The sequence below is a fragment of the Lagopus muta genome, chromosome Z, assembly GCF_023343835.1.
Source record: "Lagopus muta isolate bLagMut1 chromosome Z, bLagMut1 primary, whole genome shotgun sequence".
In the NCBI taxonomy this organism is placed as follows: domain Eukaryota; kingdom Metazoa; phylum Chordata; class Aves; order Galliformes; family Phasianidae; genus Lagopus; species Lagopus muta.
This window is the reverse complement of record NC_064472.1, coordinates 8,848,337-8,875,609: the sequence shown is the minus strand read 5'-3', so window position 1 is coordinate 8,875,609 and position 27,273 is coordinate 8,848,337. Positions and strand designations below refer to the sequence as shown.

The following is a 27,273-nucleotide window of genomic DNA, read 5'->3' as shown; positions in this document are numbered from 1 at the left end:
CCCGTGCCAGGACCCAGTAGGACCTACTTGATGGTGTGATCCCAGATCTTGACTGTCCAGTCAGAGCTGCAGGAAATAAAGATTTTCAAGTGGTAGGGATTCCAGCTGACTGAATCCACAGCCATGTGATGGGCTTCAAACACATCCAGAAACTGGTTTGAATAGCATTTTGAACACTGCAATGGAAAGAACTAGTCAGTAATCAGAGCTAGACCTTCTTCCAGAGTTTGTATTCCCAGAGAAAGGTGTGTGCAAATATTTGTATGGCCTCCCAGGCTCATCTGGGCTGGCTGGGGTAAGGCAGCTGGTACCCAGAAGTGCTACAAACATCATTTAGCACATGCTGTTTCACCCCAACTGCAGGCAATATTGAGCCAGACATACAGATGGGAATAGGCTGGATTTAAAGCTGGAGGCAGCGTACAGAGCCCATTCTCCACAGTAGGAGCTCCCCCACCTCCTGCAGTGCCTCTGTAATGGGCTCTCAGAAAGGCAGGGGAAAATGACTCTCATGTTGCACAGGAGCACACCAGCAGTGTGCATTTGGACTGTTCCAATTAAAACCTCCAGTAATGGCATTCTCAGCACAAGGAGGATCTATCAGACCCTTTGGCTCTTAACAAGTTTTAGGAATACATCTACAGCCCTTTCTCTGCCACCATCCTGTAACAGCTTGACCCAGCAGCATGCCCCACCACACAGCCCTGCCCTGTGTCTCTTCCCATGCTGCTCATGACTTCCCTGCAGGATGTGAGAACCCTGGAGGCTGTCCAGCACTGAGGAATTGGGCTGCTGGGCCGCCCTGTGCTCTACTATGGCTATGTGAGCTCATGAAAGGGAGGAGAAATGATGATCCACTTGCTGGCACTAACAGAATATGGGACTCGATCAGGATCCTGCCAGTTCCATGTTCACAGAAAAATGAGGTTATCTTCGCCCACCCTCCTCCCACAGAAGGCTTCTTCATCAGCCACAAGGATCCCCACTTACAAGTAATACTCTCTTGGTTGTTTTGTCATACGCAAGCCATATCTACACTGCAAGTTTGGGTTGGTCTGAGGATTTTCTGTCAGTCTGCCTCAGTACTGTCACTACAAGGACTTTTGAGCACCTTTCTCTACTCCCCACGGAATGCAGCAAAAACATCATCTGCCCGAGCAGCAGGATTGCTGAAGTGTTGCATGACTTTAAATCCTGCAAACCAAAGCTCTAACTAATCAGGAGGCTTAACTACTTACTGCACATGACATTCACTGTCTGGTAACTCTCACCTGCTTTGTTTACAATATCCTTGTGTGTTAAGGACAGGTACAGGATTAGGAGTGCTGAAGTCTGCGCATTGCATCAGCTCTACCATCCCCAGGAGGGTGGCCATGGCAGGAAGCAGAAACAGGAATGGGGCTCATGTCCATCTGAAACTCACTGATGGTGCCTACAGCTCGTTGCAGTCTGATGCATACTCTGGCTCTGAGCAACTGTGCTCTCATGTAATTATGGTAACGAAATCACCCTTAATGGCATGTTCCATAACTTTGCTTCATAATTCACAATGTTCAGTCACCAGGAAAATTGATACTTGGCTTGTTTTGAAAGTCACTTTGCTGGGAACAGACAGAATAGGTCACAAGTAATTCATCACAAGAGAGAGGCTGCTTTATTTGGTTGTCTTTCCAAGTAGGTGGATTGAAGGTCCTTAATACCTGACAGCTTTGATCAGTGAGATCTTAACAAGATCTGTCAGCATCCAACAGATCTGTAATGCTTAGTGCCCTGTTTTTAGAGCCTTGTTGAAGTTGAGTCTGTGATCAAGGCAGCTCTCCAGTACCAGTACGGTGGGAAACACTCAGGGATGTTCTGACCCTCAACACAGGGTTTGCAGCCTGCAAGTTTGGCTTGGAGCTGAGCTCCAGGCCTTGTCAGGACAGGGACCTGAAAAACCTCATTAAATAAGCAGCAAAAGGGGTTCTGCACAGCCTGGCTGGTGTCATTTGTGAAAAACAAACTCCGTGTGCTATACCCTGTGCTCTGGCACTGCTGATCCTACACACCATGTCTATCCAGACCTTCAGTGACACATCTCTGATGTGTGACACACAGCCATGGCCTTCCCAAGAAGAAGGAACTTTGAAGGAACACCATGGAAGTAACTTCCCACTTTGAAGGAACACCATGAAATTAGTTCAGAAAGAAGTTTGACTTTCATGAATAAGAATTTCTGAGTTACCTAAAACTGCTGGCAAAGTCTTCTCCTGCTATTCATTTTAAAAACTATACCATTATTAGACAAATGTCAAGGCGAAAAACAAAACTGCTGGAAAATGTGACGCTTAACTTCTGACAAGACAGCTTTGAAGAGGATGAGTTGATTCAGAGAGCAGGCATTTGTGCAGCCTTTCTGATCCTCTAGAGTGCTTCTCAAATATGCTGAAAGTGTTTTTCTCCTATTTCAATAGTGGTATGTGTGTGTGAATAGTAAATTGTATTTTTATGATGGGACAGGAAAGCGAGAAAGTAACACAGAAAACAAGTAATAAGATATGTGGCGACAAGTTACAAAACAAATGGGAGGAATACTGGGAAGAAAGGACAACTGCAAGGAACACAGTTTATTCATAACCTTCATTAAAAGCATTTCAACTTATCTCAAATGTTAACCTGACACAACACTGCTCTGCTTCCACGTTGAATTGACAGTTATACATGTGCTTATAATGTGGAGTGTTTCTACAGTTCACTATCAGAAATACGAGCTCAAGGTAAATCCAATAAATAACATTGTTCAAAGGAGTGCTGTATCTGGCAGCAGAAACAGTACAGCCCACAGCCAGCATTCCCAGGCAGATCAGGACACCCAGCTGCTCTTCAGAAACTGCCAACACAAATGCGACCCATGCTGTGGACTGCCTGGCCCAACCACACAGATACAAATGTCCTGGTGCTTGGTACAAGAGAATGAGAGCATGAGAAAACATCTTTGTTAAGATTAGAATCACTCTTTCTTTCTGTACAGACTTGCACTGAGATTTGCTGCCTTAACTTGTTTCTTCCTCATGCAAACCAACTAAGAGAGAAAGAAAAACCCTCTCTCATATGAAAATGCTCAAATTTTATCACAGTTTGCTTGGTGTGACGTTCTGCTGATCAAAAAAATAATTCTGACCAAAAAGCTGAATGTTCTAACGTCAGTCTCAAAGACCCATCCTTTCTGGCACCAAAGCCAAACAATTCCTAAACAGCAAACATGATATGCAAAGAGGCAGTTTTGCATGACAAAATCACATTAACGCGGAAACAATTTGTCCTCTGTGTAAAAGGGCAATAGATGGTTCTGTGTATAATTAAGATAATGATTTCTTGGCTTCAGAAGGGCTATTAACTAAGCCATTTTTTAAATTCACTGTAATCATCCCGCAGCTGAAGAATTAACATATTATAATGCTATTTGTGGACATGCACAGTCTTTGGAAAAATGCCTCTCTGAAATTCATTTCTCAATTTATTTAATAAATAATCTAAAATTCAGCCTGTGCAGAGAGCATTCCATGTTTGATACTTGGCTCACACAACATGCAAGGTTCAAATGTGCAGTTTTCAGTAAGAGCTGGAATTAAAGTGTGCAATAATCCCTGAGAAATGTCTGGAGCAGCAGCATCTTGTTGATTCCAAAACTTCTGAAACTTCTTGTAGAAAACTCCTGGGTAACACTGAGGTTACAAGCACTTTCCCCACATTTTTTGTGGATACTGCAAAGGTCTAGGCACTGAAGATTTCTCATCTCTGTGTTATTCCGTACAATCTAATGGACAACTGCCTCCTCCTTCTCATGGCAACACCTGACTTTGACACGGTGGTTGGCACAATGTGACAGTGGCCCCATATTTCTCTAAAGCCCACCAATGCCACAGGAATACTTTGTTCCTCATCATAACCCCAAAATCAGCATTAGTATCAATAAAGAAAATATCCTGTGCAACAGCCTCTCTCTGCATTTGTCCACTCAGTAAGTGGTTAAAATGCCTGGGATTCAAAGGCTGGGATCACTATGTTTAAACTCTCCTAGCTCTTGTTTCACTGAAGATCGTTGAAAGCAGGACATACAGCTCTGCTCTGCCAATGCAATCACCACCAAATTCTGTTCTGACTCGATCCACGTCCACAGAGGATTTTCTCTACTGTGTAACTCAGCCTGGATAGCAGTCCAGCCATTTCTCCTGAAAGGTAACTGATGGCCCCACCTGACACTGACACCCACCTTTGTACTCACATGCAGCACTCTAGCATAGAGGGAACTAAAACCTGTGGTTCCTTCCTGCATTTTGATCAGGACTAGATGCAACAGTGTTCAAACAAATCAGAGTACAATACCCAAGGTACCAACTACGGTAGGCAATCAGCCAACTCAGAACATCTGCCTGTAACTGAACAGATGCATTGTACTTTGAAAGCATCAATGAAAAGCCATTGCACCTACATCACTGTCCATCACCCATCTGCCCAGCACCCCTCTGCTCCCAGCTCCCTTCTGCATCTGTCTTGTCAAATGAAAGTGAGCAGTGATCAGAAACCTTCCCTAGATATTACCCAGAAGAAGAGTAAATTTTCTTCAGCTTCATCTCTCTGGAAGGAATACATATTTGTTACGTCTGTTTTGCCTACATGATTGAAATTCATTTCAGAATACAAATCCCTTTGGATTCTTTTTTTTCTGTTTTGTTTCCATTTTGCAGGAAGGACAAAACGAACTTGCAGCATAGCTGGATGGTTCTGTTCTGCATCCCAGCCTCCCAGTGATGGTGCATTCCTAATGCAGAAGGGCTGTAAGTATGATGTTAACAAAGCCAAAAAGCCAGCTTGGAGGAATGCAAGCCAAACAAAAGTTATATAAGTAATACAAGCAGTAACAAGCCTAATTTTCAGGGCTAACTCAGAGATCAAAACTTCCTATTTTTATCTTGTTTTCTTAAGGAAAAAAAAAAAAAGTCTGTCTCTGCTGTCTGTTTCTCTCATCTCAGACAACTTTTGACCTCCCCAGCAATTTTAGCCAAAGTTGGCTGCAGAGAGGACTTGGCAATATTAAAGTCTTACACATTTCATAAAAAGGAATGGCTGCAGAATGCAAACATCTGGGCAATGCCCCCCAACCAGGCAAAGGCAATCAAAACTCAGCCCCTGTCCTCACCACAGTAGCTGTTTGGCACTTGGCTGCAGGAAGACACCAAACAGGAGGTGGGCTATAGCATGGAGGTGGGACATAGTCATTGAGGTCAGACAGCACTGAGGTGGTAAGAGTGAGGAAGTATAAGGGGAGGCAGTGAGAAACTGGAGATAGAAGGGCAATGAGAAAGGAGCTGGGATGTAATTGTGGAAGGGAGGGTTTGGGGACATTAATCTACAGGAAGAAAGGCTTCATTTGTTTCACTGCTCACAAAAGGTCTAAAAAGGAAAAGAGATGAGATTTTTCCTGCCATTTCCCACAGTCATAAGGACAAACGATCGATGCCTTTTAACTTCTGCTCTGATCATGGTTAGAGCCTCACTTGCACAGCTGCAATCTGCAAAGCATTCTGGGACACAGTTTGCATGAAAAAACGTTTCTGCAGAATAATGCTTTAATTGGGTCTGTGCAAAGAGCTGCCTGTGACCCTATGGGGCTCTGTGTTGGTGTCAGGCTCACCACAGTGATCTGTGGGCAGGACCAGCCTCTGAAGTTGTACTTTGTTGCTATCTGTGCAAACAGTTCAGATGACAAACCTGAAAGACAAGCACGGGTCAGGGGATGTAAATCAAGAGACAAAGAAGCCATTCTTACCTTATAGATCTTTCCCTCTTCAGTACCAACAAGAAACAAATAGTCTATCTTTTTGTGAAAATCAAAAGATGTCCCACAGCCTGTGAAAAAAAAAGAAAGGAGTCATAGAGAAAATTGGTTCATCTTTGCAGCACATGCTCCCTGCCCAATATACATGCACACTGCCAAAGTTTCCAGAAGTGATTTATTAGCAGAAGCTCCTCAAAAATGTTAGAGCCGCCCCTTCTGAAAGCCCTTTCCAAACTGTGCCTTTCTCCAGGACAAAAACAAGGAAGAAACAACATACACAAAGGGGAAACGGAACTGAAAGAAGGGTGAACTGACCTGAAGCAATACACGTAGGAGGTCAGTAGCAAATTTAGCTCTCGGAGCAGTTGCCTCGTGCTTTACCCACTGGACTGGGCTGTCCCTTAGCTGGCCATAAAGATCACTTGGTGAGGAAACCCAAAGCCGTGCATAACAACAGCCACAGGACATTTGTTGCCCTAAGCAACAAATGCCCTAAGACTGCCTCTGAGAATTCTGTCTGTACAAAAAATAAGTCTGTGCTCCAGGAAGAACTGACACAGACCTGTGATTAGCAGCGCCTGCCAGATGGCCTCTAAAGGCAAGGGCACCCAAGGGAGTCTCCATCATTCTCTTTGGGATCAACCTCAGCCCCCATCAGAGACTGCAGCTTCTGGTTCAGACTTCTCTCTCAGATACAACTTCGAGGACATTGCTAGACACAGAACACAAATCAGCTCTGCACTCTGCAATCAGTCACTACTGCTCTGTGGTCCTACCAAGCCTATTATTGTGTCTGCTGTCTGTCTTTGATTCCAAACATCTCTAAGGTCACCAAGACTCCAGTTACATCTGTGGACCTCCAGCAAATCATCATCCTCTAGCACAACAGAGGGAGTAGCAAGTGTTTTGCAAATGTAAGAGTAGTGAGGACCAGATCTGCCCCGTTGGAGAAAAACAAATCTCTTCTGATTGGTTGGTTTTCACAAAAACATAAATGTTTTCTCAAGTGTTAAAACGGTCCAGAGAGGAAACATGATAATTCCTTGTGCCTTTTCTTGTCCTTGGCTCAGAAGCCATTTAGCAGGCTCACTTCAGTAAAGCCAACAGAAAAGAATGTGATTTGAGAACAAATCTTTTGGCAGTCACACAAGGATTCTTCTTACTTCACAAAAGCCTCAAATCAAGCAGCGCTGCAACCCATACATAAAACAGGCATCAATCACAATGGGATGTGATTCTTTGACATCCTCTGGTTTCCGCTCCCATAACAGATGCAACATCATCCAAGAAGCTAAACTCTCATGGTGGTGAAAGAAAATTTCAGTAAGGTTCTTGAGCAGAAAATGGGATGTCTGCTGAGTGCCAGAGCAACCTGGATCTGCTGACCAGAAGGAAAATGCACAGAAATCATCAGAGGAGAAATCAGAACAAGCAGAGAAGGTTCAGAAGTACGTCATTTCGGAGAACTTTCTGCAAAGGCAGCTGAAAACAGCTTTATGTCCTAAACGTTAAAAAAATGTAGGCCTCAAAGGAATTGCTAAGGTTGTTTCAACCCCGTAATACTGTCTGCATTTTTTTAACATTTAAATAGATTGTTAAATATTCAAAGCAAGCCTTAGAAAAATCCATTTCCCAGCAACACTAACAAATAATCCCAGTGCCTCTGGGAGTTCTGCAGTGTTCAGCTTTCACTGGTCTCTTACAATCTGTGTGGCAATGCAAACCTTTCCACAAACACACATTCAGGAATTACTAGCCTGGAAACATTTCTAAACGCAGTGGAAGACCTTCTCCAAACCAAGACCACAGCTTAAGAGCAAAAAGTGGGTACAGTAGGATGATCAGTGGAATCCTCAAGGCTCCCTGTGTACTCTGGGACTTCCACAGCTGACTCGCCCCCTCCTATATCAAACACAGGATAGTAAGGATAAGGGGATTCAACCTAGAAGAACTGCAGTCTCTACCTTGTATGGAGGGAGTCTAACATAGTAGCTCAGAATAGGCATGTGCTTTTAGAGAGCCAAAGCCATATGAGACACATCACACTGTAGGCTGGGTGAACTGTGCACTCAGGAGAGGTTGCTTTTCATTTTGATTTGGCCAGTTCGGACCAGCATTTGGTAGGAGGTAGGAGGTAGGAGGAATACAATTGACTTAATTCTGTAATACAGCTAATTCCCTTGCCATGTCTGCACCAAGATGTCATAGAATCATAGAAACACCAAGGTTGGAAAAGACCTACAAGATCACCCAGTCCAACCGTTCACCTGCCATCAATAGTTCCCACTAATCCATGTCCCTCAATTAAACAATCTTTAAACTTTCCTTGAGCACTTCCAGGGTCAGCGACCTCACCACCTCCCTGGGCACCCCATTCCAGCACCTGACCACTCTGTGGTCAGTGGTCATTGCTACAGACAGACTTTACTCTACTACGTGTTCAAAGCCAGGAGGAGTAATCCTTCTTTAGCCCTTCTCTTTCTCAACATCCCATTCCCAATTTAGTTCCCCAGAATGCCTGATAAGAGGTTTTGAGTAAGCGATTTATCAGCATGGCGAGGACTTGGGCTCCTACCAACTGTTTGCAGCTGCAGACCCTCTGGCCCCTGCATCGTTGTTCCCTCTGCTGACAGCTTGATGACATCTGTATGAACCAGCTCATTCTGCAGGCAGAGAAGATTCCACATGAATAACAGGCTTTACAGCAACAGCAACAATACAGAGACATTCAGTACTTTCAAATGGCAAATTTTATGAAGGAATTTTAAAAAGCTTTCCAAAAATTGTTTAATGTTTCATGCCCACAGCTGGCAATTTGCTAACATGCTGCTTTACATAAGACCTCCAGGAAACTGATGCTTCGGTGCACTGGTACTGAGAGCCTCTCGTACATCACACAGGCACAGGCAGCTGACCTGGACAGCTTCAGGTTTTGAGGTCAGTATTTTCAAGTGTGAGGTGACGCTGTCAGCGTGAATTGTGTTGGGTGAAATCACTCTGCATAGTGGAACATGGGTATTGTGTATAACTGTGGAGCCAGCTAAAGCCCACACTAAGGGTTAATAACGCACTACCTCACCAGATCTCTCTTCTTACTGTCTCCCTACTGTCCCTAGAGCAGCCTCAGGTCCTAACACTCACAATCTCTCATACTCTAAGATTCAACCAACAAGAATAACCAGCAAATAGCTTAAGTGCACCACGTTGTTATCAACACAGCTCTAAAGAGAGCATCGCAGGGCACAACACTGCAGTGCATGGTTTCGTGTGAACGCAGGGCAAAAAGGCTGTGTCCCAAGGAGTTTACAATCTAGGTAGGAAAAGGAAGACAGATGAAAATAGACACCATGTGGGTGAGTCTGAGGAAATAAAGAGAGGGCAAAGATTCATTCTTAGACCAGCTCTGGGAATTAAAATACCTCTGCAGATTGGAGTTGGTTGTGAATATAAGAATACCCTGGGGCTAATAAAAAGAACAAAGAACTAAAGATTAAATTAGTGAGAAGTGTGGGCTGAGGACTGGATGTTTTCATGAATCTGCAGATTTCCCACTGGAGTACTGTGAGAACAAAACATAACTTCTTAGCTCAGTGAATCAAGCTTTAGTTGCAGCTTCTCTAAACCCAGAGCAGGACTTATGTGAAAGAAGAGATTTTGCCTGGAAAAGTCAGTTCCAGGGAATTCTGCATTAGGAATGGGTGAGAAGGCCTTGAGAGTATTTATTCAGTACTACGACTCAGAGGAGACAGAGTTTTCTAAGACATTTTAATCACTTTTTGAGGGAACACATTTACAGAAGCTCCTGCAGGACAGGTCAAAATCCGTAACATAATTTACTTCTTTCTCATTAGGTTGCACTGCTGACTAACCACAAGCCTTTGCCTACTGATGGGAGTAACTTTTCTGTGAGTCTGCAGCAAGAAGCCTCCTGCACCCTGCAGAGTCTTATTTTCTGCTAGTGACTCTTCTTGCAGCACATGCCAGATTCATTAGGGTATAGACAGAAATAATATTAAAAAAGAGGTCATGTATGCTGGTGTGTGTATGCAAGAACTGGAAAGAGCAGGTCCCTGGGCATCCAGGAGCAGAGCACATTCCTCATACTACCCTCTGCCCATCCAAGCAGGAGCGCGGTGGGCTGCTGGAGCTCAGTCAGGACATGCTGAACTCACCTCACTGTCTGCCATGTCCGAGCCGTGCAATACAAGTCAAAAACAAGTCAATACATTCTAACAGAGTCTCAGTGGTCAGACGTGTGCTCTGGACAGGCAGACAGGTGTGCCAGCACACTACTCTGTTCCGGCAGAAAGATGTCTGCATGAGGCGCTCTATCTAAGCGCAAGTTATTCTACAGCCTTTCTTTGAAGTTGCTTCCCAGCACCTCCACCAGGCCAAGGCCCACACTGTGGGCAGCTTGTGTAGGCTCTTGCCTTCACAAAGGATCTTACGGATGCAGCATTCCCCATTGTGCTGCTTTTTTTTTTTTTTTTATACACAGCCTTGCAGTCTGGAAAATGCATCTGTTCCTGAGGCTGTTTACCGACAGAATCATTCATATATTCCTCTGGGTAAACAGACTGTTGACAGCCCGGCCTTCCAGGAATACTGAACAATAATCTGTTCCTTCTGCTGAATAACTGTAAAGCATTTTGAAAGCATTAGCAAATTAGGTCTTGCAGCTGCCCATTTCCCTTTAGTTGTTGTTACTAACCCCAAGTGACAAAGGTGGCCCAGACCTATTCAGCAATTCAGCTCCAGGTCACAAAAGAAGGGTGGGCTGTGACTGCTAGTCAAACCCAGGAGCAGTGAGAATCACCCCACGAAGCAGTGCCAGACTGCATCCCCACCAAAAAATTCCTGCCATGATTCTGACAGCTCTCCTCAAAAGTCACTGCATGAATATAAGGAGGGAGAGCACACCTTCCCAGCAGCAGAATTTCCTCATTCCTCCTCAGTTTTACACCTTTCCGATGACCCAAAACCAAGCCAAGATGACAATGTGAACACGTGAATGTTTCAGAAGGCCTGTCCAAAGTGATCGTGCCAGTTTTTAACAGAGACGAGAACCACAGCCAAGGCAGCTCAACCTTCCTTAGCTAAAATCTGAAGTCTTCTATCCAGATTTTGAGTGGTGCTTGCCAGTTGTCCAGCTGGAAATAAGAATTCATTTATTCACTTTGTGATCTCAGCTTTGGAAGTGTCAAAGTTACCAGTGTCTGATAACTTCTTCTGGATAGTCCTGTCAAAAAGATTAATTAAGTTCTCTTTCATTTATTCTATATTTGCACAATGGATTTGCAAAGTAGAAAATCTGTGGTATCATTAATTTTATTCTAAATAAAACTCAGAGATCAGTCTCTTGTAAAACTGGACTTCAAGCAAATCATTCACTCTTCCTCGCTGTGCATAAAGCCATGGATTGTAACAAAGCACCCTTTTTGTTCTATTTCTTGCTTTCTCTTTGGAATTTCTCTTGAAAGAAGGAAACAAGAATGTACATAAAACTTGTCATTTTTCACCCTGCCTGTAGTACATATCAGTTCTGGCAATTTCAGGGGTCATTTCAACTCAACTTCATGCTGTAGCCAAGAAGTGCAAGGAATAAGTAGAAATAACACTGTGCTAAGCAGGTCTTAGAAGTCATACCAGGTGACTATTAACCAGTTATATCAACACATTCAAGGGACAGGAGAAAAAAAAACCAAAAAACAGCCTTATGATGTGGGAACACAAGTAAGCACAGCTGAATCACAGAAATGCTGCATAAAGCCCTTTCACAGGTGAGTTGTCAGCAGAACCCATCTGCAGATTCTTAGTTTATCCAAGCTGTGGCACTTCTCTGGAGCTTAATGTAGAAGAGCTTTAATGCAGCATGTCCCACCTCCTGTGTGAAACAGAATCACTCAGTTATGTGAGCACAGCCAGCCACTGGGGCCCAGGCAAGAGGTGTAACATCCAGGTGGCCTTACCTGGATGTGCTCAGCTCTAGGAGTATACTACCCACTTCAGAGTAAATCCTTCTGGCTTTTCTATGCAGGGGATAAAACAGGAGTTGCATGCTGCAACAGTGTTAGTCTGTATCTAGGGAGCTCTGAGCACTCTTTCCAGAGGAGGACTTGGGACACACTTAGTGGAGGGATCTTTGTAACTGAAGCTGTGTGTATGAACCTGGAGGATTTTAGGGAAGCACCTAACCATCAGTGCTCTCTGCACATTCCTACTGTGCTCATTAGAAGGGGCTCCAAATCCAGAGGTGGACATGAGGCTTAAAAACAGACATAATATTAGACATGAAACCCTGCCCATGGCAGCAAGGCCTAAAACTTTCAGAACAGACAAGTTTTGAATGGCTTAGTATGAAAGGTTAAAGAAATGAGTTATCTAAGGATATAAAGAAATTTCTTTGCTTACTGGAAAATAATGGGACAGCTGCTTCAAATTCCTATTTAGAGTAATTTGCTTACTTCTAAAGTAAAAAAAAAAAAAAAAGTAACTGAACTCTTCAAAATGTAAAATCAAGTACCCAGTAGAGAAACTCATGTTAAGACTGAGAGATTTAAATCTAAGGGCTGTTTAGGAACACTTCTGCCAATGCATGCACCGCAAAAGTAATCAAAGGAGGAGAACACAAATGAGTTAACAGATTTTCTAGGGTGTGAGCAGGCAGTGTCTTGGCAATGAGAAACCCTCTGCCTGTCCAGTTGTGTGTTGCTGTCCCACTGCAAACACAAGCTTTCTCCCTGCTCTATGGCTGAAGTATTCCAACTTGCTTTTCCTTGCACCAGCTGCTCTGGGGAGCTGGGCACCAGCTACCAGGTTCCTATCTAGCAACCTGAATTACTCTGTACCACTTTGGTCACTCTATCAGAGCAGGAGAGAAGTTTATGTCTCCTCCTCTCCCTTTCTGAATTGCAATCTATAGGGCAGCATTTTGGGAGTAGGAATCTTGGAACTGTAGAAAAAAAGCAGACTATTCCACCTTGTCTCTGGATGATCCTCCCAGAACAAGGAGGGTTTCAGAGCAAGGATAAGTGTTGAGTTACAGCATCTGTGAAGCAGAAAACTGTTCTCTCATAATCAAGCCAATGGGATGCTGTAGGTGCATGTAGGATGGGTGGGCCCTGAGTAAGAAGTAGGCTCATTCTGCTCCTTTCAAAGTTTAACACAGTGCTCCGCATTCCACAGCAAGCTGTGACTGAACCAGAAATGTTTCACTGCCACTTTTTTTTTCCAAATCTTGTTCGTTATAAATAATAATACAATTAATACATCATTAAACTTTGGGGAAAAAAAAAAGTGGTTATAATTTGGCCAGGAAAGGAAATTGCCACCTATTGTTTACCTTAACTAAAGTCCATGACACAATCCGTCCATCCGAGGAGACAGAGAAGAAATTCAAATTGTTGTCCATGTCATCTTTCTGCCACTTGACCTTCAAACAAGCAGACAATCCCAGTTAGCACGGAGCACCCTGAATTAGCAGGGCAGAACCCCTGGCCTCAGCAGGGTTCTTGCCCACCCTTTGTAAAGGGCAGCTGGCTTCTACCCAGGAGTCCTGATGCTGGCTCACAGCAAGTGTGAACACATTCCCACCAGCACAGGCAATTTCACAAGTGTCCCCACAACCCCCATCTCTCAGAAGGGAGTTCTGCAGGGATGCTGCAGAGGACGTATCACTGCCCTGTGCAAATGAACCCCTTCCCATTTGACTAATTGCTGCAAATACAGTGCTATATGTCTACCCTTCAGCCAGTTCACCCCAAATTAGCTTTCTGTGCCTACACGGGACACAGATGAGCCCTTTCAAGCAATGTGTGACATGGGTCCTTGGGGCACTTTTTTTTAGGGGGATCAAAACGTCCCCATTAAAACTGAAATTCTGCCTATACCTTCTGAGCATTTGTATGCCTAGTAAGGAGATTTGCCTTTTGACTGTGACAGCTCAGCAGGAGCGATTAGAACTCAGATAAATGGCTTACAGTTTAAAAGAGACATTTCAGTTAGACGAAAAGCATTAAGAACGCTCAATTTTCAGATGTGGAATTCAATCAGACTGAAGGGAAAAGGATGACTTGCCACTGGGCCTGTCAGCATAAACTCCTGTGGGCATCTGTCAGTTCAGGATAGGAACAAGCACTTTGGCAGGTTCTGCTGTGGTTTTCAAAGGTATATTTGTTCCTGTCCATACAACAGACACATTTCCCTAAACATCATCTATGATAAATGGGCACGAGAATCCTAGAGCTTATCAAATAATCTAGGAACAGCCATTTATCTGGTACCTATTCCAGAATGCAAGCAAGCGTTCTCAATACTTTAATTACACGGATTGGGTATCCTGATGTTACTTCCTTGGAAAAAGTGTTAATTCTTTTTTATGAAATTGTTTGTACCATGAAGTTCTGTGGAGCATGAAAATTCAGCAAGAGACTCACTAAAGAGTAATTAATTCTCTAGTGAACCTGTTTCCTACCTAGAGCACACTGTTCTGCAGAAGAAAAAATAAAATGGAAGGGAGTACACACACACTGACAGTTACACGGCCATAAGATGTGACTGAATTGTCTCGAGTGGTTTTGAACATCCATCCTTACACTGCAGAAATCAAAAGACTCCAAGTGGAACCACTTCTGCATGGCATTAAGGGATGGCATAATCCAATATTACTCAGAATAAATGGCTAGTGATGAAAGAACAGGTCCAATGCAACACACAGAGAACACTGATATCCAAGGCTGGCCACTGCACACATTTGTGCTGTATATATCTGTTCCAGGAACATCTCCCCAGCATCATGAGCTACTGCTGATCACAGCGGTCACCAGCAGCTGCTTCAGATAATGAGGTTGGTGTAGTGAGGAATTTTAATTCAAAGAGAAGAATGCAGGCTTCAGAGGAACTGGTTAATAAACACCTTGACTTATGTGTTTCATGCAGGGCACAGGAACAGGGATGTGCTTCAAATCTGAGCTTTTTAAAATGCCACTCTAAACTTGTCCAACAACAAGGTGCACTTATTTGTATGTCTAACTTGACTCTCCTCTAACTCAGATACTTTCTACTTTCCCAAATATATGGAAAAATCAGTCATACTTCTCAACCTCCTTCTATGGCAAAGTTGCTTAGCTTGAGGTAGGTTTCTGTGAAGAAAAAAAAAATCCCATTTAAACTTGGAAGCAGTTAGCACAAGTGCCTTGAATATCTCCTACCACGACAGGGGTACAAAGCAAGAAAAGGGGTTCTCCTGGATCTGACACCTGCAGGCTGAACCCATCAACAACTTGATTTGCAAATGGAAGGGAAGTGCAAGAGACACATGGTGTGCTGAAGTCAGTATGGGTCTGAGATTAGGCTTGGAGTCACCACCCAGCTGTTTAAACAATGCACATGCTAGGAGCTGAGCTGGTCTAGACTTCTCTAGAGGAGCAGTCCAAGCCTGACTACTACCAGAGCACAGGTCCAGGTGCTCTCTAGGGCGCTTTGCTTGAGCTCTGCAGCTGAGTTCCTTGCTCTGCTCTGGCTAAGCACAGAGCAGAATGTTTTGCGCCCAAACTACAGCCAAGCAACATTAGATCAATGGAAAACGTGCAGACAAAACAGCTGGAGTCCACATCTAATCACATTGCAGACACTTCTAGACTCCTCATGTCTATGCTAAAACAGTGTGTTGAAGAAACCTCATCTGGAGGCAGCCAACAGTGCAGGCACTTCCATGATCTTATGGGATTATTACAAAATCCAATCCCTTTCAACATTTCCCAGCTGGAGAGCTTTACTCAGGGTTTGCTCACTCCAAATACCATCTCTCTGACAGTTATCTATTCAAGTTTTCTTTTATCATTAAGTGTCACAACTATTTCTCTTCATCTGTTATGTAGTGGATTCAACAGCCCTCAAAAGCAAGTAGGCTGATTCTCTTAGGTACTCTTGCTCCTACACGTGAAACAGTTAACAGCATCTGAGTTAGATCCATAACGCAGGCAGTTTGAACTGCCTTCAGACTTTCAGTGGCATCAAGATCTGCCCTTAACGACTGTCAGCAGCTCTCCATGGCATTAGCCTGAATTTCAGAAAACAGAAATTGGCACATGATAATTTTACTTTGCTGTCAGCACCTCTGACACCTTAATGTTGTTCAGGATTTTTTTTCTCCTGATCTCTGAATCCCACAAACACTTATTAGGGTAATTAGCCTTCATGATACTGCAATCAAATTGGGCATCTGGTCAGAACTGGCCTTTTCCCTACCCTCAGAGGCTCACAAATGCAGCACGGCCTCCTATCATTAGCAGTATCCATGCTGTGAGAAGTGGGACATTTGACAAAAAAAGCAGACTACTGAAAGATATCGCTTTTTTTTTTAAGCATGGGAGAATGATTCCAGGATTCTGGCTGGTTTGAGATGACTTATAGCAAATGTTCAATTGTGATACAGTAAAAGCAAAATGAAAAAGAAAAGTGTATGTAAACAGTGGAAAGGAAACAAGTAAAGACTACTGCATATGACTGATCCTGATAGGATCTATAAAATTAAAAATATACTGTTATCATTATAGTAATCTTTAGCCTGACTGCTCTTTCAATGCAAAATTAATTTGTGAAACATTGCTGTGGGGGACCTGTGACAAGAGCCTAACATTTCTTAAGTTTGATTCCTCAAAGACTGGTTAATTCATAAAGAAATGTAGGCTATTCAAAACTACTTTTGTTTGCTCACAGAAAAATAAAGGTAAAACTCTGCACGTTCACTGCTACGTACAGCAGGTTAGCAGGGCAATAATCCATCAACTCTTAGCAAGAGAACAAGATCTTTGTCTATAGCAGTGCTCCTGTCCAGCACGAGATCAGACCATCTATCCTATCTGGTCTCAAAATTCCCATGTTTCTAATGTCATTCCTAAAAACAAAATAATGCTTGATCATTTTTCCTGGCACGGAGGCTGTTAGCCATTCACACTGACAAATAAAATTGGTCAAAGCCATCCTGGCCATGAAGCTGACCTGAGCGCTTTGCAGACAGCCATAGGCAGGATCTGCCTTCCACCTGCTACTGAAAGCACCAGCCCCTCCGGCTCACTGCCAGCTTGCCAAGACTCAGCTGTGGGGTGCCACATGCGGCACATACACATTAAACAAGCAATTCCTTTCCTTCCTATTAATTATCCTCCACGGAGCTCTTAGCCAACACTGGTATGTTGCGCCCTGCTGACTCCTGCCTGTGGTGAAACAAAAGCGTTTGGGTCATTCAAACCTAAAAAATTGAATAAGGTCTGTCAGGGGTAGGAAGTGTGAATGACACAAGCCTTGCAAAACCCTCAGGAGCTGAGTAATACACACACAGACAAGTGAGTGAGCCTGCAGGCTGCTGAAGAAAATCCCTGCCGATGTGACCCAGAGACAAAATCCTTCCAGCACCAACCTGGCAACCAGTACAGTCCTAAGCAAAGCTGTCGTGGCAATGGAGGTTTGGGGGAATAAAAGTGGACATTTCTTCTGAGGTGGGGTTGGATACACGCGACCAGTGGTGGTGGTGGTTCACATTGACTGTTCTCCCCAGCCTTCAAAAACTGGCACTCAACAGCTGCCATATAGACGAGCATCAGGACTTAATTGGCCTTACAGAGGAAATCTCCTTTACCATAAATTCCTTCCACGTCACACTCTCTAAGTATTCTAGTTCTTCTCTTTCAGCCCTTCTATGCAGCTGGAAATATACAGTACATGGCCTCCCTTAGGCACAAACAAACAGGAGTTACAACCTCCTCTACCTTATAGCCCTGCAAATAAATCAGAATAATGTGCCTTTGTGCAACAGGATGGCATTGCTGACCACTAATGATCTGCTATTACCCCTTCTGGCACCTGGCTGCCTAACTGCTCATTCCCTCGTTTGTGCAATTAATTTTCCCTTTCTAAATGCAGTATTTACTCATGTCTTTATTGAATTTTATCACATTGATTTTGGACCATTCTTCCAATTTATCAAGGTGGTTTTGAACAAAATCATGTCCTGCAAAGTGCCTGGGCCTCCCATGGGAGCTTCCTTATTCTGTAATCTGAGTTGTTAATGAAAGTATTGATCAAAAGAAGACCAGGGCTGACAGCTGGAGGGTCTCACTTGAAGCATCTTCAGGGTGTGACAGCAAGCCCTGGATTGCTCTTGGAACACACGGTCTGAGTCACCTAACAAACTCTTTACAGTGATTTTATCCAATTCATATTTCTACACAATGGTAATAAGAATGTCACTGTGTCAGCTTGGATCAAATGCTTTCGTCAAGCCAAGATGGATTGAGGTGATAATGTTGACTGCCTCCCCCTTCTTCATCATGCCCATTTTTCTGACACAAAAGAAAAAAAGAAACTATAGTAGCTTAACAATTTATTCTGGACAAACCCATATTGGCTTCTCTGAATTACCTTATTATCTAGACATTTACAAACCATTCTGCCATTTGTCTAAGTGTTTTTCCAGGGATTGAAATTGGTCTGCCTGGTCAATAATTTCTTCGGTTCAAACCTAACATTTTAACCTAGATTTTTTTAAATTCTTCCAGTCCACTGTGAGATATACTCTCCTCCTCTTCATGGCCATGCTTGTCCTACAAGCCAAGCATTGGAGTGCAGGTAATGCATTGCTGTGCTGCAATCTGTACTTTGTTGTAAATTGTTCAGATACTGGTTTCTGGTCCATACCTTGTCTATTTCCCTTCTGCATTCAAGAACAGACCCTTCAAGAAAAGCACATGCAGAAACTTCTTTTGCCAGACACTGGTTCTATGGTGCCACTGAAAACCTGCTGATGACAGCAGATTTTACATTTATTGTTATTTTGGCCTGTTCACACCACAAGTACATAAATGCACCCCCATCCACAGAAAAAAGTTTCCCTCTGTCAATGCCTCAGGAATCCTGCCTCCAAGTAGAAGCTTGCATTCAGTTAGATTGGAAGCTGCATATGGGCTTGCACAAATAAACTTCTAGTCTCTGCTTAAAATCCAGGACGGATATAGCACGAAGACTTCCTAAAATGCTCACTAATGGCCTGAAATAGCTCTGGCTAATTCTTCAAATACTGCAGGGTATGCTTATGTTGATCCTGCTGATGAGCACACACCTGTCTCATCTAAACATTATTTCACTTGCACTTCCCTATTTTGAACTGTGCTTTCACTCCCTTTTTACATTAATCATGTTAAGCAGTCAGTCTTAAACATTTAAGTTGAGATTAAACAATACAACATCAAATAGTGCATTCTTCTCCATACTACTCAGTACTAGCTGAAAGCTGGCTTTAGTAATGAACCTATATTCTTTGTTCTTTCAACTTCCAATACCCTTGCCAAATATCATCCTTTCCTTTTTACGACCCTGGATAATCACAGCTCATTTTGTATCTTCATCTCCTTTAACTTTCTTTGTCTTCATGCCACATTTGGTCTGCATAGAGGAGACTTCTTCCATTTTGCTGCTATCCTATTTTCCAGCTTCCACAGCAGCCTGCTGCAGGCTGATCTGCAATCAATTGCTCTGTAGGTCACACCTTCTGGAGCCAGGCTGATCTCTCTTGTTGAATACTCCTTGAATTCCTCTACAGCAACCTTTAATTAGCGCCAGGAAGCAGTTCTCATTTCCTCCCACCATCACCTCCAAACGTGTTTCTTGTTGGTTCCTGCTAGTGACTCTCATCCAGAAACATCAGCTCATTACCAGCAGAGAAGAAATCTTTCACATTCTGCTCCTGTTAATGACACACTGCCTTTATTTTTTATTTCCCTCCCTGTATCACTTGCTTCTGCTGTCCAACTGAGGGATCTGCTGTGGTGCAAGCCTCCTTTGGCCATCAGCTGATCCTAAGGAGCACTGCCAGCTGTTCTTCATTTACTGCTTACCACACTTCCCAGCCAGGGGCCTTGCTGCCTCACTGAGAATCTGTTGCCAGCTATTAAAAGTGAAGCTAAGGCCAGGCACCTGGAGGAAAGCATGCAAGAAACAAGGCTGCTCTCCTGAAACTAGTCACAAGAGACCCTCCAAAATGTCTGACCTAGAACACACAGGTTACTTCACTCACATGCAGAGTGACACTAGTTACTCTGTGCTAGTCCTATGCGTCTAGACAGTTAGAGAAAGCTTTAGAAGTGAGGAGCAGGTCAATGTCTGGAGTCCTGCTAATTTAGGCAGCAGCAGCAGTTGTCCTGTGTGGAGATGGAAAGGAAGACAAAAGGATTCTTTACCACAGTTAGCTGGGATAAAGGTAAAGAGTGGGCTAAATTCAGATGACTCATTTCAACTTGCAACAAAAATGACAAATTTAACAAGCTGTGATAATGTCACGCAGACTGCTTACTCCATGATTAGGTCAAAAGAGCCCAGTCAATGTTTTTGACTGAGCTGTCAAGCAAAAGCTGCTTCTGGGTCCAGACTGTACTTTGACCATACGATAGCACTGTGTCAGGAGAAGATATGGCTGTGCTGTGGCTTCTTGTGGGTCTAAGCTTCCTGCTCAATGTAAATACACCAGGCAGGAAGGAAGCAGCCATGGAAAGCTCCAGTCAGTCTCTCAGTGAGGAAGATCAGAACAATGAGTGGTCAGCTTGCCCACCCAGGATGGCTGCGTGCAGCGTAATAGGCTCCTGCCCCATGGTGCACGCTCTGCCAAAGGGATCACCGGGCTGTATCAAGGCTTTTTACCATTCTTGACTATTCCACTGAGAAGCAGACAGCATTTCTGCTGCGGTACGTTTAGCAAGAATGTGACAAAACAACAGTTTTTGTCAACACTGCCACAAAAGACATTAGCTCTTGATTTTGTTCTCAGAAGCCTCGCAGTAAAAACATCATCCCCATCCCTGAGCTCTAGACATGGTGCTGGTGAAAGCAGAGCAGATGGGTGAATCCAGGTACAGTTAAAGAGGAGCAGCTGCTCCCAAGAGAAAGAATCGTGGTTGCTGAATGGGGAAAAAGTTGGGCTGCCACTCTCAGGCTGAAAAGTTTTTGCATACCCATAAATCTCAAGAAGAAAGCAACTGTCAAGAGTGCAGCACCGCTAATAATACCTTTCTGCTACTGTCTGAGATGTCTGTGTTTCCGTAGCTGGAGACTCTTCCACGACGGATGTGACTTTCTAAGACAGGAGATCAGTGTCTGCCAGGAGCCTAAATCAGATATCCCAGGAATATTCATCTGAGCCGCTAACTGTAAGGCCATGTTTGTTGTTTGCAAAGACTAAGGCAGATGCCACCAAGAACCACAAATAAAGCCCCCCTTGTTTCACAGCCATACAAAAATATATTATGACTAGGTGCTTAACAAAATTAAGCAGCACAGGCCAGAATGCTAAGACAGATATACTCAACTGAGCAAGACCAGATGATATTTACCCAAAGTGCTTAAGGAGCAGGTGAAACAATCTACAAGTCATATGTCATTATCTATGGAAACTAAGAGAGGTCATGGAGGATAGGAACAGGGCCAAAATATCCTCAGAAACCCCAAAACAAAAGCTAGCTTGAAAGACTGCATTCTAAGACCGTGGACCTTCAGCCTACTTCAGAACCTTGAGAGCTAAAACAAAGTACTAAGTCATCAGTATGCATCTGTGGTACAAGAAGATAGGGAGCAGTGAGTATGGGCTTGTCAAGGAAAGATCTTTTCAAACAAAATTGATTCTCTTCTCTGACAGGGTAATGGGTCTACAGGATTAGAGGAAAGAAGCAGATGTGATTTACCTTTAATTTAGTAAGGCTTTTGGCATACTCCTTGCTATGTTTTAGAAGCAAGCTAAGAAAATTAAGTCTAGATGTAATTACTGTGAAGTGGATGAGTGATTGAAAAAAATGAATCTGCAGGAGTAATGATCAGTGACTTCCTGACCACTTGAGAGAACAACAGTAGATTGTTCCCACAAGGGACTGTCCCAGGTCTGGTTCTATTCAATATTTTCATTAGTAAGTTGCATAATGGATGGCAAAATACACAGAATATTTGCAGATGACACAGTTTGGAGACAAAGGTTTCTGTTATTATTAGAACTCAAAGATATCTTGACAAATTGGAAACAGTCTGAAAATAATAAGACTAAATTTGATAAAGACAAGTACGGAACACAGGAGGAAGAAAGCACACAAACAAGTGGAAATTAGGGAATTTCTAGCTAAGTGGCAGTAGTGCAGAAAAGGATCAGAGGATGGTGCAGGAATCAGCAAAGTGATACTGCCAGGGCAGGGGGATTACAGAAATCTTCTTCAAATGGATTAAGAGGTATGTTACATCTGAGACTTTCCAGATAATATGACTTCAGTCCGTCAGCACTGGTGAAGACAGCCAGACAAACTCATTTTGAAGAAAGCACTTCAGGAATGATATTGTAGTGTCTGTGACGCCATCACCATTAGAAGAGGGCACTCTCAAGGGCTCTGCCAGTTCTCATTTCTGTGATTCAGGAACAGTCTCCTTTTTCCAGAAATGAAGGCTCACTCAGATTCTAAATTCAGACTCACTTCTCAGGAGTGTACTGCACGTCAAGTTCAACCATATTGTGACTGCTTCATCCACCGCAATAGATGAGACTGCTTTGTACAGCAGACAAGTCTTTTGAGTCTAAGTAAAAACTGACGGAAAGATATAAATAAAAATTACTTTGATTTACATACATATAAATAAACACTTAAAAATAAATCCAGTGAAGAATGTTCCTATCTCGGAATCTGGATTTTCTTTTAAATGCAAATGTTTTGGCTATGACAGCAATCTAGAGATGTGGGAGCTGCTAAGCAGAGGAGAGTCCTTGGTGCTCTTCTCTCCATTGTAGAAAAACATCTCGATGCTTTGCTGTAAAATTATGCAACAGGACAGAATGAATCAGATCAGAGTGCTTTAGAAGCAAACTTGTCCCTGTGATATAAGCTGTTAAAAGAGATAAGGTTTGTAATTACTACCACTTCCTAAAGGCGAGTAATATTAAAATTTGGATCTACTGATTGTATTAGAGAGAAAATGGTTTAGACAGCTGATGAATGTAAAAATGTTCAAAGATCCCAGTACCCTTCAGTCTAATTTGGGCTTCCTTCATTTCTCTTGCATTTGTAGTGAGCAATTCTGGCCTGTAGTACTCGTTGCTTGAAGCAGAATAGGGATTTAACTGTCCCAACTACCTACTGTCATTTTGTGTAACACAGCTTTCCTGATAATAAATATACCAATCACAATGGTCAGAGCGACTCACAGACTTGAAAACAGTAGGCAGGTACTGAAATGAAAGTGGCCTCTTCTCCCACAAAAAAGTTGGGCATCACCTGTGCCATTTTGGCAGGACTGCACTTCACCAAGGAACAACCAGGAGGAAGAATTCCTCAGCATCTCAAAGCACCCTTGAAAGGAAGGCACAGCACAGGTGTGTTTGGGTGCTCCCAGAGACCATGCATCACCTGCACCATGGGTGTGAGGCTGAGGCTTTTTCACAGATGCCAGCAAACAATAGGTTTATCTGATGAAACAGATCTTGCTAGAGGCAATAGTAAGAACCAAGCTTTACTGAAAGCCTTCTTGGTGGTGGTGGTTGTTTTTTCCTTTGTAGTACTTGAAAGCTTCTTGATAGCTGAGAGAAAACTTTCAGATGTGTTTATCAACACTGAGGACTCCTTGTAAAACAAAGTCCCACATCTTATTTAACCCCATAAACACTCCTCTTTGGAAAATCAGTTCTCCCCCGCAGCTGGACCAATTGCCTTCCACCTTTATGCTATGATATCCTAGAAATCAGAGCCCCATGCACCATGTTTTGGACACCTGTGAACCCAGGCGTGCAAGATCAGCTTACAGTACCAAAGAATCAGACCCACTGTACCACAGTGCCATCAGACACCACACATGAATTTGGGATGCAGAAAGACGACAGAGAAAGTTCTAGTGAAGAGTATACTCAGTGATAGAGGGACTCAGCACCGAGCTGAGCAGAGAGCATGGCACAGAAGTGATGCTGATGCAGGGCAAAGGCCCAGCCTGGGGCTTGTGCATTGCTCATGCTTCACGGTCTCAGATTTATCTGGGGGAAGCAGAGTTCAGTTATAAATAGCACTGGATAAGGGCTGGTCCTACTTTCACTTTGTCTTTCTCCTGCTGGGAGGTGGTTGCTCTGCTTTGTACCACGGATCTGCTTGCTCATTCCCCTCACACTCCTCACTGCATTTATTCGGCTGGTACACCAGCAGCCGAGGAGCAAGGACCCAGCCTTCAGACTCTCTCCTGTTTGTCCTGCCAGTGGTGGTGTTCCCATGTCAGACAGCACACAGCTGAATGATAGGTGCCACAAGCCAGAATACTGGGGGCTTTTAACCAACTGGAATTCACAGCTCCTAGTTTCAATTCTGACTGTGCTCACTGGGCAAGATACTCAATTTACAGACAAAATAAGAAGTTCCCCACTCCTTGCACAGGGAGAGCACATGGCAGGCAGGCTCGCATCCAAATCCCCAAGCTGTCTGACGCTGCTAAATCAGAGACAGCATCTGCAACGTGCCTGACAGAAGGTGCCCATCGTTGCAGGACTGGGGTTCTGCCCCTGAGCACACCAAGTCGAGGTGCTCACCATGCCTGCTCAGCCTGCTCTATCCTTACCCCTCCGTTACCTCTACGTCATCTTTCTTGCAGAAGCACTCTTGTTTTGCAGGCTGTGCCAGTGTTTTTAAAATCCATGTGTGTTTCCTATACCTAGTTTGAAAATCCTGCTATCAGTAGTCATATTTTATAGGCCACGTTTTTTCCACAGAAATCCAACATGGCTTCTCGATTTCTCTTAAATATTTAGTTAATGTTTGTGATGGCTGTAAAGCAGGAGAGGAAGATTGAAAGATCCAAGTAACCAAACAAATGCACAACAACTTCTCTGGCCAGAGGCTAACATTTTCCAACATCCCAAAAGCTGACTTCACATTTAATGAGTGAAGATTTATCTGTGAACTAGCGCCAGTACGACTGATGTGCAAAGCAAATTACATGTACTTTGCTTGCTGTTACTGAAAAGAAATAAACAACTTGGCAATCTACAGTGAAGAGATCTTGTTCTTGAGTAAAAGGATGGGGAGAGAGAAGAACAACACAGCACTACAGAAGAATCTTTTTAGCAAACAGCGGTCAGAGCAAAGGAAAGAAAATAAGTTCAGCATCTCTATGAAGTACAGAGGGAAAAGCAGCATCAAAGTGGAAAAAATTTCTTCTCAGACAAATGTTACATAATCTGCAATGCTTTTCAAGAGAACTTCTAACCTGCAAGAATCCCAACTCAAGACACAGTTTAAAAATAGTCAGTTAAAGAAACTAAATCTCTATCAGATATAGTCTGAAAGAATCTCAAAACATACAGCGCTGAAGTTAAAAAACGAAGGACTTGGTCTATTGTTGACAAAGATACTTAGAAGGAAGCATTTGGACATTACTTTTTCTAACTTGAGAGTGCCTCACGGAGTGTCAAAAGGGATTTCAACAAGGTATAAACATGATGTAAAAGACTTTACCTAGCAGTTTCCACCACCTTTATCATCACTCTAAAATAGTCTAAGACTTAGGATAGATTCCCATGGCCCAACAGAACATTCCCTGAAGAGCATGAAAATTGTCTTGTGTGGGGACAAGATTCCTTACAGCAAAACCATAACTGCAGTGAGTTCTCCCAGCTCTAGCAATGACCAGAAAACTGCTGTTCTTTACCTTTTTCTAAGCAAGCAAATGGCAATCCCAGCCTGCCCCTGGTATTTGAGTTAACTGTTGGGAGCAGAAATGCAGCTAAGGGCTGCCCCAGCAAGGGAGCCTCTGACAGACACAGGGCCCTCAAAACTCCCTGGTTGGCCCACAGATACTCTTGTCACACCTCTGCACTTCAGTGCATGGGCCCAGTGACTGAAGTCAAGCCGCCACTCTCATGTGAGGCTACAGGGTCCTCCTTTGCTCTTGGGACATAAGAGGTTAACATGACTTGTCCTGCTTGTGTTGGCCCAGGAATGCAAGGCAAGGCTGGCAGCAGAAGTAGGAGAAAGCTGCAGGTGCAGACACTGAATTGACCCAGTGCAAGATGCAGTTTGCTTGCATTATCTTAGAAGTTTTGTGTTAAATGACTTTTGCTATCAGGTTTCTTCTCCATCATTCCCTACATTCTCCCACGTGCCAGCCACTCTGCTTCTTCTCATCCTTATCTCCTGCCCAGCCTTCTTGGTTTAATGTCTCCGTTGCTCTCCCTTCTTCTCCAGATTTCTGTTTCTCCACTGAAACTGTCCCCTATTCAGCATCCTCATGGAGCTGAATAAGGTTTTACCATGGTTCTGCCCACAACCAACACCTAGACAGTGCTTCTCAGCAATCAAAGAGACAGCAGAAGAATCGAGCCTGTTCTGAGACAGCTGATCTTCACTGTGACCTCGATAATAACCTTCCGCCTCTTCTTTTGCTTTTATTTTCTTTGCAACAAACTCTTTGTTTGCCTGAAGCCAAAGGAACAAAATATTATGTGAGCAGTAACATCTCAGAAGCAAAGCAAGCCACAAAAGTTGTTTGACCGTAGATGACAGATTTAGGAGACTGGCCATCATCAGAAATGAAGCAATGTGCTGGTGTGACAGTAGATTATGAACAAAATGTTTTTTCTTCTAAGTGCAACAAATACAATCTGCTTCCTTGAGAGGCCTTTTCTGTGTGCGTGTGCATCTGTGCCCAGCAACATGGAGAAAAGCAAGCCATACTGGCTTCAAAGGAGCTCTGCAACTGATCTCATTTACTTCCTTCGGCAAGCCAAAACCTTGCCAGGTGAGTCTGGGGTGGCTTTATGGACTGCTATGATTCACTGCCATCATTTAAGGATTTATTACTACAGAAAGCAGAGAAGGAGAAGAGATCAATCAATTCCAAAATTACAGAGCAAACTCTGAGAGAGAGCGTCTCACAATCGCTGAATATTCTGAGGGACCTGTAAGGATCACAACGTCCCACTGCTGGCTCCACGCAGGACCACCCAAATTCAAACGCTGTATCTGAGAGCACTGACAAAACACTCCTGGCGCTCCAGCTGTGCCCGCTGCCCTGGGCAGGCTGTTCCATGCCCACCGTCCTCTATTGCAGAGCCTTTCCCCACCCCCGGCCCTCCCCTGGCACAGCTCCATGCCGTTCCCTCGGCCCTGTCGCTGTCACACAGCAGAGCTCAGCGCTGCCCTCCGCTCCATAAGGAGCTGCAGCCGCCATCAGGCTCCCCTCCGCTCCTCCGCCCTGTGCCCAGCACACCCAGGGCCCTCAGCTGCCCTGCACACACCTTGCCCTCCAGACCCTTCCCCCCTTTCTGAGCGCTGCTCTCCAGCCTCTCATCCCCCAGACCGGACCTGCAGCCAGGGCCGCCCCTTCCTGGGTGCAGAACCCAGCAGTTGCTCTTGTTGAACTTTTCACAGTTGGTCTCAGGGCTGTTTTATATGCTTTGC

General features: G+C 43.8%; 1 protein-coding gene across 4 annotated transcripts in view; it reads right to left on the bottom strand.

Annotated features, from left to right (window-relative positions):
- DNAI1 (dynein axonemal intermediate chain 1) overlaps nt 1-27,273 on the bottom strand; it is a 136,020-nt gene that overhangs the window by 38,325 nt on the left and 70,422 nt on the right. For 3 of the 4 annotated variants that reach the window (XM_048930797.1, XM_048930800.1, XM_048930798.1), the window contains 4 exons: nt 13,161-13,250; nt 8,394-8,481; nt 5,810-5,889; nt 28-176 (listed from right to left, as the gene is read on the bottom strand). In XM_048930797.1, coding sequence (XP_048786754.1) covers nt 28-176; nt 5,810-5,889; nt 8,394-8,481; nt 13,161-13,250 — 407 coding nt within the window. The remainder of the gene's footprint in view (nt 1-27; nt 177-5,809; nt 5,890-8,393; nt 8,482-13,160; nt 13,251-27,273) is intronic. The other variant, XM_048930799.1, reaches the window with a different exon arrangement.